At 45.1% G+C, this 13,892-nt stretch overlaps 1 protein-coding gene across 8 annotated transcripts in view; it reads right to left on the bottom strand.

Moving 5' to 3' along the window:
• PDE4DIP (phosphodiesterase 4D interacting protein) overlaps nt 1-13,892 on the bottom strand; it is a 490,445-nt gene that overhangs the window by 244,683 nt on the left and 231,870 nt on the right. For all 8 annotated transcript variants that reach the window (XM_070746854.1, XM_070746855.1, XM_070746856.1 and 5 more), the window contains 6 exons: nt 12,440-12,634; nt 11,398-11,541; nt 10,763-10,826; nt 10,590-10,681; nt 7,298-7,414; nt 6,121-6,258 (listed from right to left, as the gene is read on the bottom strand). In XM_070746854.1, the coding sequence (XP_070602955.1) occupies nt 6,121-6,258; nt 7,298-7,414; nt 10,590-10,681; nt 10,763-10,826; nt 11,398-11,541; nt 12,440-12,634 (750 nt within the window). The remainder of the gene's footprint in view (nt 1-6,120; nt 6,259-7,297; nt 7,415-10,589; nt 10,682-10,762; nt 10,827-11,397; nt 11,542-12,439; nt 12,635-13,892) is intronic.

Below are 13,892 nucleotides of genomic sequence, written 5' to 3'. Positions count from 1 at the left end.
GAGTACCACGAGCACAGAAATCCGGTAGCACCAACTCTAAAGCTCTGTGAAAATGAGTGTTGATCTTTGGGAGAAAGGTGGGGTCCAGGCGCAAACAAACTCTGTCCGGATAAAAATGACACAAGTCTGATCTCACCGACAGTGCGGACAGTTCGGACACCCGCCTTGCCGAGGTGACTGCCACCAAGAAGGCCGTTTTGAATGAGAGATAACGCAATGAAATAGTCCTTAACGGTTCGAAGGGAGGCCCTGTGAGGGCCTGAAGGACCAAAGTCAGATCCCATGTGGGAAAACGACGAACAGGAGGAGGGTGCGTGTTGGTAGCCCCTCTAAGAAAATCCCTAATCCAAGGGTGATAAGTTAAAGGTCCCCCATCGTCCCGCTTTATAATGGTGGCAAGCGCTGCGACCTGGCGCTTTAGTGTGTTAGGCGCCAGACCTTTCTCCAAACCCTTCTGCAAGAACTCCAAGACAGGGATGACTGAGGAATCCTCTGGTCGAAGGTTCCTATCAATGCAGAAAGAATGGAAGGCTGCCCAAGTTGCCTGATAAATTCGGACGGTGGAAGGTCGTCGAGCCGCCTGAATAGTTGCGATGACATTCTCGGGAAGAAGACAGCTCCTCAACCTGTCCCCTTCAAATGCCATGCGGTTAGATGGAACCATTGGGGTTCCGGATGGTACACGAACCCCTGGCTGAGGGATATCCGGTCGTCCGGTATCCTCCACGGCGGGGAGATGGACAGTTCCCGGAGGTCCGCAAACCAAGGTCTCCGAGGCCAATGAGGCGCTAATAAGAGTACCTCCGCCTCCTCCGTCAGAATCTTCCTTATCACCGATGGAATAAGCGGGATCGGAGGAAAAGCGTAGAGTAGAGCCTTGGGCCACTGTAGATGTAGTGCATTGGTTCCTTCGGCTCCCGGAGATGGAAAACGGGAGTAAAACCTCGGGAGCTGGGTATTCTGGGGTGTGGCAAATAGGTCCACCACCGGTACTCCGAACCGGCGCGAGACTTCGTGAAACAGACCCGGATCGAGCCGCCACTCCGTCGGATCCAGTTCCTGGCGGCTGAGCCAATCTGCCTGTTTGTTGTCCTCCCCCGCAATGTGCTCTGCGTGGAGAGAGGAAAGATGAGTCTCCGCCCAGTCGAAGAGGAGGACCGTCTCTTCCATCAACCTGAGAGAGCGTGTTCCACCCTGGTGGTTTAAATGCGCCCTGGTTGCTACGTTGTCCGTACGTACGAGGACGTGCTGACCTTCCAGTAAGGTGGCAAAGGCCAGCAAGGCCAAGCGGACCGCTCTCAGTTCCAAGAAATTGATGTTGATTGGGCATAGTTCCTGGGGGCTCCAGAAGCCTTGAGCCACCTGGGAATGGATGTGAGCGCCCCACCCCGACAGACTGGCGTCCGTGGTGAGGATCGTATGGTGGCATGGCCCGAAGGGAGTGCCCTGCCGCAGTGCTGGAGATCTCCACCAGCGCAGGGAGAGTTGCAACTTGCGTCTCACGAAGGTTAGACGGTGGGTATGGCTTAATCTTCGACGTTGGAATGGAAGCAAGGTCCACTGAAGCAGTCGATAATGGTAACGGGCCCAAGGGACAATGTCCACACAGGATACCAGGGTCCCGAGCACCTTGGACAGAAAGGACAGTGGAACCTTTCGTTTCCGATGAAGGCCATCTACGAGAGAGCAGATGCGGTGCTGTCGCTCCGGAGATAGATATACTCTCTGAGAGACCGTGTCTATCACCGCACCCAGGTGAATGAGTCTGGTGGCAGGAATCAAATGGCTTTTTGGCATGTTGATGGTAAAGCCGTGATGTTGTAGACAAAACATCGTGTTTTGTAAGTCCTCGTGCGCCCTCTGGCGGGTTGGAGACAGAAGCAAGATGTCGTCCAAATATGCGAGAATTCGGATTGGTCGGGACCGCAAATCGGCCAGCAGTGCATCCAGTATCTTCGTAAAGGTACGTGGGGCCGATGACAGGCCAAAGGGCATTGCCCTGTACTGGTAATGGACGTCGTGTAGACAGAATCGAAGGAATTGCCGATGGTTCGGGTGTATGGGGATATGCAGGTAGGCCTCCTTTAAATCCACTGAAGTAAGAAGGTCCCCTGCTCGAACAGAGTTCAGGATGGAGCGGAGGGAGGCCATCTTGAACCGACGGTACAGAATATACTGGTTCAGACGTTTGAGGTTCAAGATGAGCCTGCAACCCCCGGAAGCCTTGGGTACAAGGAACACCTTGGAATAGAATCCCGTACCTTTGGAACTGTCTTGAACGGGTTCGATCGCTTGGATCTGTAAAAGGTAGAGAATTTCCTGATCCAAAAGAGACCTCCTTTCGAAGTCTCTGGTGATAGGGCAGGTGGTAAAATGGTGTGGAGGGTTGAGTATAAATTCGATCTTTAGTCCTTGAGAGATAGTGGCTAAGGCCCAGGGGTCTGAAATAGTAGTGCGCCATCTCTTGATGAACTGTTGTAGCCTGCCCCCCAAAGGAATGCCGTCCAGGCAGTCACTTGGCACGTCTGGCGTTCCGTTGTTGGTATCCCCGGAACGGTCGTCTGGTTTGGGAAAAGCCTCTGCCCCGTTCCCGGGAATACGGTCTGTCATTCCTATAGGATGTGGAGAAGGCACCCTGTGAGTAAGGTCTGGCCTGCTGAGAAGTGGCGGACCACGAGTCCCACCGAAAGGACTGCCTACGGGAGTACGGACCAGTCCTTCGGTCCTGGCGACGAAAAGACCTTGGGAGGACTTTCCTCTTATCCTTATCCTCCACCAGGACAGGATCTAGAGCCTCCCCAAACAATTTTGTGCCCTCAAAGGGGGCCGAAGACAAAGTCCACTTCGACTTGGCATCCACCTGCCAGTTTCTTAGCCAAAGCAGGCGCCTAGACGAGATGGTGGAAGCCATAGCCCTGGAGGCAAATTTTGCGGCATGCAGGGTGGCATCCGTGGTGAATTCCGCCGTTGCGAGGAGCTTATTCAAGTCCTGTCGCAATCGAGTCTCGTCAGGACCCAGCCTCGCCTGAACCTCCTGGATCCACATAATGGACGCCCGACTGAAGAAGGAGGCGGTGGAAGCTGCTCGAAGAGCCCAAGCGGCCATCTGGTGAGTCTTCTTGAGAAGTGTCTCCGCTCTCCTTTCATCCGGTTTTAAATTGTCAGCCGTCTCTGAAGGTATAACCGCGCGGGAGACCAATGTGGCCACTGGTTTGTCCACAGGGGGAAACTGGAGCAGGTATAAAACCTGCGCTCCAGGTTGGAAGGCCCTTGCGCCGCCGCCGGATGTTGCCACGGGCGCTTGACATTCTCGAGAAAAATCTCCAGTGCAGGAACCTTGTCCGATTCCTTGGCGTGCTCCTTACATAAAGCTGCCGAAGTGCGTGGCCCGTCTGATGGCTCCACTAGTGGTGTTGCTCCTGGCACATCTAAGGCTTGCTTTGCCTTGTGCAATAAAACCCTAAACAAGGAGGGTTTAAAAAGGTCCGCCACTGCTGGCTGCTCCGGAACAGCGAATTCGTCATCCGACAGGCCATCTCCGTGGTCACTGTCGTCCTCAAAGTTAGTGTGGTCAACTGACATAGAGTCCAACCCAGTAGGGGGCGGTGCTGACCAGATGTCTCTGGGCTGGACAGGCTGAGATGGGAAGACATTGGTTCGTTGTGTTGCTGCAGCAATGCCCTGCGTATATGCATTGGCCACAATGTCCTGCAGAGTAGGTGCCAAGGCCTGCCAAGCATCTGCAAGGTCTCTGAGACCCGCTGCCGTGGGAGTGAAGGTAGATGAAGGAACATAACTTGGTGCCTGAAACTCCACCTGAGGCAGTGCCTGGCTATGAGAAGATGAAGGCCTCTCAGGCCTCGCTGCGGTTGATGGCAATGGAGGGGGGGCCTGCCTGTCAGGGGACCAGTCCCTCTCCGTTGCGGTGCCCTGGAGTCCCATGGAAATGGCAGGTGAAAAAGCAGATGGAGGAAGAGGCTGGAAAGGGCCTATAGACAGTCCACCTACGATGGGGGGGGACAAGGCCGCCTCCAAACGCTGCTCCAGGGCCTTGATCTTCCTCTCAGCCTCACGAAGAGAGGAGCTCGATTGGGAGGACTTACTCCTAGGCTTGCTGGCCTTATCCTTCCCTTTGACTGGTGTTTGAACTGGCTGGGCCTGCTCCTCCCCACTGACAAGTTGGTCTGCCATATTCTATATTAATATGGGGCAGCGTACTCACGATTAATTCACCAAAAAAACAAGGCACCTCAAGACAGTAAACAGTAATAGAAGGCTCTCACTCGTATGTAAAGACATGCAGGCAGGCTTGACAGCTAAAACGGATTCTGATTGGCTGTCAGCCGACCACGTGACCCTGTCAACTGTCTCTGGGCAGATCTTATAGTCCTACACAACCTGGCCAGCTGCCCAGTTCGCGCCAAATTAAACGGCAATTAATGCCGTTCGCGCTACTGGCATATAGCCAAAACAAACATGGCGGCGTGAGGCACGTAGAAGAGAATTGCCTCATAGGGCGACCACACCGGCATTTGCCAAGGACCGGGAAACCCTCCTTTCGCCGCAATTCGACTTTCTGCGGCTCACCAAGCCTCTGTTTGTTGCTCGCCGATCGCGAGCTCTCAATCAGCTGTAATGGCCACCGCGGCTTTTATCCCGACCGGGAACAGCTATTTCGCCGCCATCCGATCCCTGCGGCTCGTCAAGCCTCCGTCTGTTGCCCGCCGTTCGTGAGCACTCAATCAGCTGTTCGGCGGCTAATGGCCGCCGCGGCTTTTATTCCCGGCGTCTGAGGCTTCCGCCGCCCCCGACAATGGGGAGGGACGGACACCCCCATCTGGGGTGATTGGGCTTATTGGACCCTCAGGTCACAATATTACAATAGCAATTAGCCCAGTTGCTCCTCGGTGGGCAGTACCCGCGGAGAGAAGAGGCCCCAAAAGGAGAAAGGTGGGGGTGGTGCCCGCGGAGGGCAGAGACCCCATCAGAACACACGAACCTGTTCAAAGACAAAAGGGAAAAATTACAAGGTTCAAATCACGAATTTATTTAACATTACATTACATTAAATACTCAACCTAAAGGGAGAGAAAAAACTCATGTCCTTAACCTCGACTGAGTTTTTTAAAACTGGATACTTGGGGCAGCAAGGGGGCGGTACCTAATTATTATATATTTATGTTAATTTGAAACTCAGTCCTACCAATAAGACTTGAGCTAAACCCATGCTGGACTCTCCTTCCAGGAGGCATGGGAGAATCCAATTTCCTTTGAACAAAGGTATGAGAGAAGCTTAAGTCATGCTAGCTTGAATTCATCATATGACACCTTTTAACCGTGCTGTGAGACCCGAAATCAAAGTTTGAACCCCTGTAAAAAAATTTCCCTGCATATTTGAAACTTGAAATTTCATGACTTTGCATCATTTCAGGGGTTCTCTCTATGAGAATTTTTTTGAGGGGTGGGGGGCTTCTTTCTTGCTGAAAAAAAAAGTTCCTAAAGTTCTGTTCCTGGGTCAGCCTGACCCGGACCAAAAATTCTTCATTTGAGGTGCTTATGTTTGGTCAATTTGAAAGGTTTTTTTCACTTGGAAGGTAGTCTGAACATTTCTGCACACAATGAAATGAAAATTGAACTGAATAAATTGATGCTTATTGGTTTATTTTGATCAAAAATCCCCCGCCCCCATTTTTGAGCATTTCGTGTCAGTTTATATTTTTTTTGGCTACAAATCTCCAAGGGATTTCCCCCCAAAAGGTTCGATATATAAAATTGAACATTCCTGATCATAAGAAAAATATAAATGAACTGAAAAAATTGATGCTTACTGGTTTATTTTTGAATATAATACCATAGCCTAATTGAGTATAAGCCTATTTGAGTATAAGCATGGGTGGGGGGCCTTTTATGAGCAAATTAAACCAATAAGCATCCATTTTTTCAGTTCAATTTTCATTTCATTGTGTGCAGAAATGTTCAAACTAATTTCCAAGTGAAAAAAGCTTTCAAAAAGACCAAATATAAGTACCTAAAATGAACAATTTTGGGTCCGGGTCAAATAGACCTGGGAACAGAACTTTAGGATGTGTTTTTGAGCAGAACAGCAGGGTTAAATCATACCTGCTGCCTCTTGTTTCCTATGGCTTCCTGTCCCTGTGCTTCCATTTTTTCTACTTTTTCTTGAAGCTTCAAAACTTCTTGAGTAAGTCGTTCAACTGCTGGTATTTCTTCAGGGTCAATCAATTGCATCTGCAAATCCTGAAAAAGAACAAGAATATATCCTGGAGAATTAAAGAAAGAAACTCAGTGTTATGGAACTTGCATCTTGACAGGAAAACAACAACAAAACTTTAATGATATGATTAATTTTCAAAGAAACAGCTTTCAAATGAAAAGTCTATCATAGGTCTGAGATTAAAGACAAAACAAAAGGTCTGTTTTATATTAAAAATCATACTGCTTATAACTATATATAATATTGTTGTGATTCAGCCTGAGGCTCCTCAGGGACCGGCTGGAGCTCTGCCGGATCCATGCCCAGAGGAGGAGGACAGTGACCAGGAGGGGGAGGACCAGGCAGACGGGGGAGAGGAACGTCAGGAAGAGGAGGAGGGAGAGCAGCCTGAGACCCCCGGGGGGGGGCCTCTCCCCAGCTAGTAGCCTGGATTCATTGGATGAAGACGCACAGGCTATAATAGACATGAGGCAGAGACTTGCAGCTCAAAGAAGGGGCCAATTAGAAAGGTATTTCCATCCCTGAATTGGCAACAGCTGGGTTTGGGTGTGGTTCTCCTCAGCAGGGTTGAAAAGGCAGGCCCACCCTTACAGTCTTGTGGAGAGTTATCAACTGGGAGTCCTGTGACCTTGCTTCGATTCTTGGCGTCTCTGATCTTGGCTTGTGGCCTAGAAGGCTGAAAGACTTGGGGGAGGTGTGGGTTTTATTATCTCCAGTGTTGTTTTTGCCAGCAAGAATCCTGTTTTATTACCTGGCCTTCGTGAAACCTCTGTGAAGCTTCATCGTGTTCCTGTCTGTAAGAACAGTTTTTGTTACCTGTGTTTGCTTTCCAGTATATAAACTGCCTTTGCTTTTTACCAGTGTGTCTGGATACTCTTTTTGGTTGGTGTTGGCGTCTGGGGGGACCCAGACAGAACAAATATATTGATATTAAAATGTAAATTTTCAACTTTCTGGAACAAAGATGAAGAAACAGGAAACCAATACAATTTGCTCACTATTACAAATACCATAAAAAGTGCAGAAAGACAAAATTGAAAATATTTTTGTAAGCAATCTGACCTTAATTAGTTCCTCTTTGATCTGGTTACTTCTAGTAAGAGATTCAATATCAGAAGACTGAACTTGAAGCTCCTCCTCTTTGGAAGCCACCACAGACTTAAGAGCAGAGAGTTTCAGCTATGGGGTTGAGATGGGAGAAAACAAATGGAGATAATTTTGTACCCAGAAATCCCAAAACCTTTTGATAGTGATAGACCAACCATTTGGCACAATCATCTTTCCTACAGAGCTATCTTCCTTTGATTGGAAGAATAGGTGTTAGGTAGTAAAGACTAATTTTGCCAAGCTAAAAATTGAGCTACAAATTGCATTATTCTATGGGTCTCATAAAAGAAGGAGAAACTGGCTTAAAGAAAGTGCTCCGTAAAAAACAAAATCATTTATGTCTATGGAACATTAAAACCAAAGTATGAATAAAGCCACTTCCTAGAAGTGAGGTTAAATGAAGTTAAAAGTTGAAGTTAAAAGTTGACCCAGTTTCAAATGTATGGCCACTGCAATGCCCCCAAAGTCATGTACACTAAAGGATGAGAAGCAGCCCCCCTCTACCCACATAAAGTCAAACATTTCCCTGGTGTTTCGTTCTAGGAGGAGGACTGCTTCATATCCCACTGTGGAACCTTCCCAGGCATTTTCTACTTTCTGGGCAAGAGGCCTTTTTATTGTGCTGCTGGGCCAGACTGAGGTAGCTACAGCTTCTTTCTCTGACCTTCCTGGGCTCATGCTGCAGCACCCATATAACTTGCACATGGCCTGCACCAATGTTTCCTCTAATTTTTTTTCGGTGTGGGCGGAAAAGTATAGTGTCTGAGCGACAGTCCCTTTGGGACTGGGCGGCATAGAAAAATAAACAAATAAATAAATAACAAAAAAATTCCCTTCTTTTTTTATTAAAAGAAATTAATAATAAAACAAAACCAAAATCTATTACTATTATTATCTTCTCTTTTTCCATCCCTGTCTCCTCCCCCCTTGTGTGTGTGTGTGTGTGTGAACTCTTGAACCATTTCCAATTAGATGTGAGCTATTGGAAATGGTTCAAGAGTTCACGCACACACACACACACACACACACACACAAATGGCTGGGTTTTTTTCTCTGTTATTATTTGGGTGCTTTTTACCATATGCTTTAAATCAAGAGTCATTTCTCTCTCTTTCTCTCTCCCCCCCCTCTCTCTCTTTCTCTCTCTATATTGCTTTCTTTCTCTCTCACTCTTTCTTTCTATCTCTTGCTTTCTTTCTCTTCTCTCTTGCTATCTCTCTCTCCCCCTTTCATTTCTCTCTCTTTCTCTCTTGTTTTCTTTCTCTCTCTCTATTGCTTTCTTTCTATTCTCTCTCTTGCTATCTCTCTCTCCCCCCCTTTTCTCTCTTTCTCTCAGCAGCGGTAGTAGCCGTGGGGCGGCGGCAGGGTGATCAGCTGTAAGGCGGAGCTCCGGAACGGAGGCACCGACGGCGAGGGGGCTGCAAGAGCACTTTCTCCGAGCACTTCAGGAACGCCTGCCCTGCCTCTACTGCAGCCCCCTTGCTGGAAGTCTGGGACGAAAGCGCTCCCAGCGAAGGGGCTGCGAGAGGGGCGGGGCGGGCATTCCCGAAGCGCACAGAGAAAGCCCTCTCTCGCAGCCCCCTGGCTGGCTGGCAGCACAGCTGCCACCGCCGCGGCAGAAGTCGTGCCCCAAGGCAGGTGGCGGTGGAGGAGGAGAAGGGGAGGATCGGGCGGGTGGGGGGCAAGGCCGAGAAGTCAGGGGTGCGTTTGGCCGGAGGCACCGTGGAGAGGCAGGGGAGGCCGCGGCTCCCTTTCCTCCTACTGCCGCACCTCCCTGCCCCCGCCCGCCCGAAAAGGGCACGCGGGGGTATTTTGGGGCACGCACACGCGCAAGCGCACAGCTTACGGGGAACAGTGGCCTGCACTAGGCCTCCCAGGGATTCCCTCACCTCCTAAGGCACCTGTCTTTTGCTTAATGACCAATGTATTCATTGAACAGCTGCATCAGAGAGAGCAGGATTTGAGTGTCATTAAGTGATATCATTTATTTTAACAGCCATCATCATGTCAACCTCGCTGTGGTTCTACATGCTATGTTTCTACACTCCTACTACACTTCGGTTGCCATGAGAAATGGGGGGTTTTTTGGGTGGGGAAGATTTCAGGAGGCCCTGTTAAGTTTAGTTTTCCTCATACAGAGTGGGATAGCTTTCATTTTCCTTGAAAGCAGGTGACCAGGAGGAGACAGTTAGAAGTTGCATTCCATAAGTCTGACGTGGTTGGAAAGATGCATCCACCTAACAGCTATGGACACTAGGGATTGGCTATTCTTCAAAGGGGGGTCAAATGGGTTACTTTGATATGTGCCTGTATCGCGCCTTTTTGTCAGTCTTCGCTTCACTTTCATTGCTTTTAGTTCTGATTTTTGATAGATTCACTTTTGAAGGTCAAAATGGACTTTGAGTTTTATTTTTCTTAAATTCCGACTGAAGCAGCTGACACATCATCACTTGTGACTGTAAGGGACAACTGTAATTACAGTCATATCTTGAGGATTACCTTTACAACTACTGTATTTTTTAGAATATAAGACACATCTTTTTACCCCCCCCCCAAACGAGGGTGAAAACCTGGGTGTATCTTATACACTGATTGTAGCCCCACCCAGCCACCCTCAGATTTAATTTACCTCCTTGCAGCAATTTACCTCTTTGCAGTGAACAGCAGCAGAGCCTGATTAGCACAAGCACAGATTATCTGCCTACCGACACTCAGCTGATTGATTGTTTAAAATATTTTGCTTTATTATTGCTCTAGACAACTTAACAAAATGAAGAAGCTTTTAAAATAAATAAATGGCAGAGAATAATTCCAGAAAGCCAAATCATTTATAAAGATCTGTAAAAGTATAATCTGAAATGTCCTGTTTTAATATTAAGTATCAGTATTAACATAAGGCAGCTGAGTTAAACCCTGACTTAGTCATGTTTGGAGTAGTTCTATTTAAATCATTGGGATGAATAAGTGTGATTACATTTAAGAAAACTTTCTGGGATTAACATACTGTCATAATGTACATTTCTCCAATTCTTTGCTCTTTCTATGGGTCAGGCTCAGATGAACAGAAATACACAGCAAACAGTGTATATCATTTTTACTGTTTGCAAATTGCTAGAAGGCAGAGGCCTTTTTTCTTTGTTTTCCTCCCCCAAAATTAAGGTGCATCTTATACTCCGAAAATACAGTAATAAATTGTTTTTATGTATTAAAAGTGGTCTGTAGATATCTCAGGATTCTTCAAACTTACTGTGCTTTCTCTTTCTTTTTGTGTCAACAATTCAAGCTCCTCTTTTGCTTTTTTAAGCTCCCTCTCAAGTCTAGCAGTTGTTTGCAAGTCATCTGAAGAGAAAGTGAAGTAATCTTAGACAAACATTATGTAACAGATAGATCAGACTTTTCAAAAATTGTTTACGGACCAACCTTTATCCCTCCTGTCATCTCTCAAGGCTGGGATATTCATGATAGAATCTTCTTGCCTTGGTGCCTTAGAATAAAAATGTGCATACTTGTTTTACTAAAGGTTAGTAATTGGCAGCAGCTGTAACTGTGGACTGGCCAAATTTTGATCACTTGACCACCAAGGTGCTGCTAACATCAAGAACAAGTTGTAAGCCATTCCCCCCCCCCCCCAATCATAACTTCGATCATAAAGTTGGTTTTGTGTATTTTTGATAAACCTATGCCATTTCCAAAGAATTAATGTACTGTTTCAACAGTCCATGAGCCAGCCACTTATTAGCTTATTCTAGAAAGGTTTCCTTTATTGATTGAAACTAATAGTCCTTTTCTCATTTTTCAAAGATGGAACTATTACAACTCAAATCATCTATTGTACATACATTCTGAAGGAAAACAATTTTGACTAGTACCCAAAACCTTTGCTCAGATATAGATTTCTATTTTTAATTACCGGTTTTTTAACCCTTGCCACTTTTCCTTTCAATTCAAACTTCACTTCTAGATAATAAAATTACTGCTTTTGCCTCTTGCCATTTGTGGCTTGCCTGATATTTATCTGTCTAATTGTGTTATCTCATAAACTCAAATACTCTTACATCAATAGAGCCCTCTTGTTGTACAAACTGAACAATAGACGGTTCCATTTTCTGATGAAGAATTTGGCTCATCAGTTGTTGATTCAGGATTTGCAGCTCAGAATTCTTCTCTATAAGAACCTGTGCAATCTTCTTGGAATATATCTAATTATACAACGAGGCCAGGAGAGAGAAAGGCAAGCATTAATAAATAGGTCACACAATAAAAATGTCCAATAGTATATTTACATACATACCTATACGTATTGACCAGGCAATATGTTCCCAATTTTACAGAAAAATATAAAAATATTTTTGAGCATCACTACTTTAAAAGAAATCAAAACTAAGTGTATTAGGAAACTAAAGATCAGCAGTCAAAAATGAAAATGTAAAAGAGATGCTGCAAAAGGCAAAAATATTTATTTTAATACTAGTATATGTTTTGATTACATCATAGAAAAGGCCCTGAACCTATGCCTCATAATCAAATCAGCAACATATAAAAGAATTTATTTAGAATGAGTACCATGGTCACAGCACCTTTCTTGAGAAATGATGAAAATACACTATCATATGTATGTACCACCTTCTTCATTCAAGCAGATAGAAAGAAGAAAAAAACCCCATATTTCATAGCCGTTGTTTTCCCAAAAAATTTTAAAACTAATTTTCAATTCACACACACAAAAAACATTTTAATAAGAAATAAAATAAAATAACAATAAATTCCCATTTAGTGAGAACAGATTCTGTTAGAGTGATAGCCAGACTATGGTCCTGTGGACATTCTGCTGCTGAGTCCTTCAGGAATAGAATAATAGTGAAATTTCATCAACAAGATTCTTAGTTTTATTGTGATTGTATTGTATCAAGCTTCTTAACCAATGAATAAGTTTTCTTAAGATCCAAACAAGAACGGCCATCCTGTTTAGGGCCTTCCTACAGAGGAAGATGTAGCATTAGGCAGGAAGCTAAACTAGATGATGTGCAAGATTCCTTTCCCCCTTTCCTTCTGTGATTCTATCACATTAATTTTCTCATTCACAGTGTCCCCACTTACATAACTTTGTTGTTCTCTAGTGTTCCATGCTTGACGTAACTCCTCAAGCTCAGCTACTGGATCTACAACTTGCTGGCTCTTTTCCCTTAGGAATTCTTTTATGATCTCATCCTTTTGCTGAAGGTGGAAGTACAGGGCTTCTACAGTGTCCCTCTGTCCAGGCTCCATATTGCAGAACAGTGTTGCTGAAAGGATCTGGGATAACAGAAAGATAAACCCAGAGAAGATCAGCCTTCTATCCACTACAGCTTTGCTGCTTCTCTAATTGGAAAATATTAATAATAACACTGTTCTATAAATTTTCAATTTTTTTTTAGTTTCAGAAATGAAATGTGCCATTTCTTAATGGATTTCACATGCTGAATTCAAATATAATAATGAAATTTGTTAGTTGGCTCTAGTTTTCATGCAACAGACATTTTCCATTTTCCAAATACAGGTAATAGACAAATAATATGTATATATAAATCCATATATTTTTATTAAAATTAAGTGAGTTATATTCTTATATCGACTACCGTGCCGACTGCATCAAAACCAAGTTACGCAATCCACCAGCCAACCCCCAAACCATCATCAACCAAAACCACCCCAACCTCCAATCTACCCTCATCCAAGACCAACCCCTTATTAACCTTCAAACCACCATCGCCCATAACCATCCTAACTTCCAATCCATCACTACTCAAAACCAACTCTCAATAAACCAAGACTAGGTATGCATGCCTCTTCCTCAACAACATCCACTGCTAATCTCAAATGTAAACTGATGAACTCAGGAAGCATCGTTAATAAAATACCCGAACTCCTTCTCTTACTGCAAACTGCTAAATTCAACATCACATTTATCTGTGAAACATGGTTAAATGAATCCCTCCCCGACTCCGTTATCACAGTAAGTGACTATCAAGTTTACCGTTGTGACCGTGAATCCCGCAGAGGAGATGATGTTGCAATATTCTACAAGAAATCACTCAACCTTAAAAAAGTGCAAGTTAAACAAGAACTTTATCTTCCTGAAACCATCATCTGTGGACTGACTTTAGATACCACACTTTGCTTCTTTCTATGTTATAGAGCTCCAAATTATGATATCACACACACGAACAATCTAACCTCACTACTAATGTGGGCAAGCTCCCACCCTCATCCTCTTATATTTCTTGGAGACTTAAACCTTCCACGTATAAACTGGATCCTAAACGAATGATCCAATGAACTCATACATTCAACCCTTTACAATGCCATTACTAGCCTAGGACTAGATCAACTAGTTACTAACAACACTAGACCTGACAATTGTCTTGACCTCATTTTCTGCAACAATCAACACTCAATTTACGGACTACAAATAAAAGAACCCTTTTCTAACAGTAACCATAGCATGATTGACTTTTATCTAAACACCCTCACAAAAACCATCTTAACGAAAGGATAACCAACTATAACTTCA

Source organism: Erythrolamprus reginae, chromosome 3 (genome assembly GCF_031021105.1).
Source record: "Erythrolamprus reginae isolate rEryReg1 chromosome 3, rEryReg1.hap1, whole genome shotgun sequence".
NCBI lineage: Eukaryota > Metazoa > Chordata > Lepidosauria > Squamata > Dipsadidae > Erythrolamprus > Erythrolamprus reginae.
Note: the sequence above shows the minus strand (reverse complement) of the source record. Positions and strands in the feature narration are given on the sequence as shown.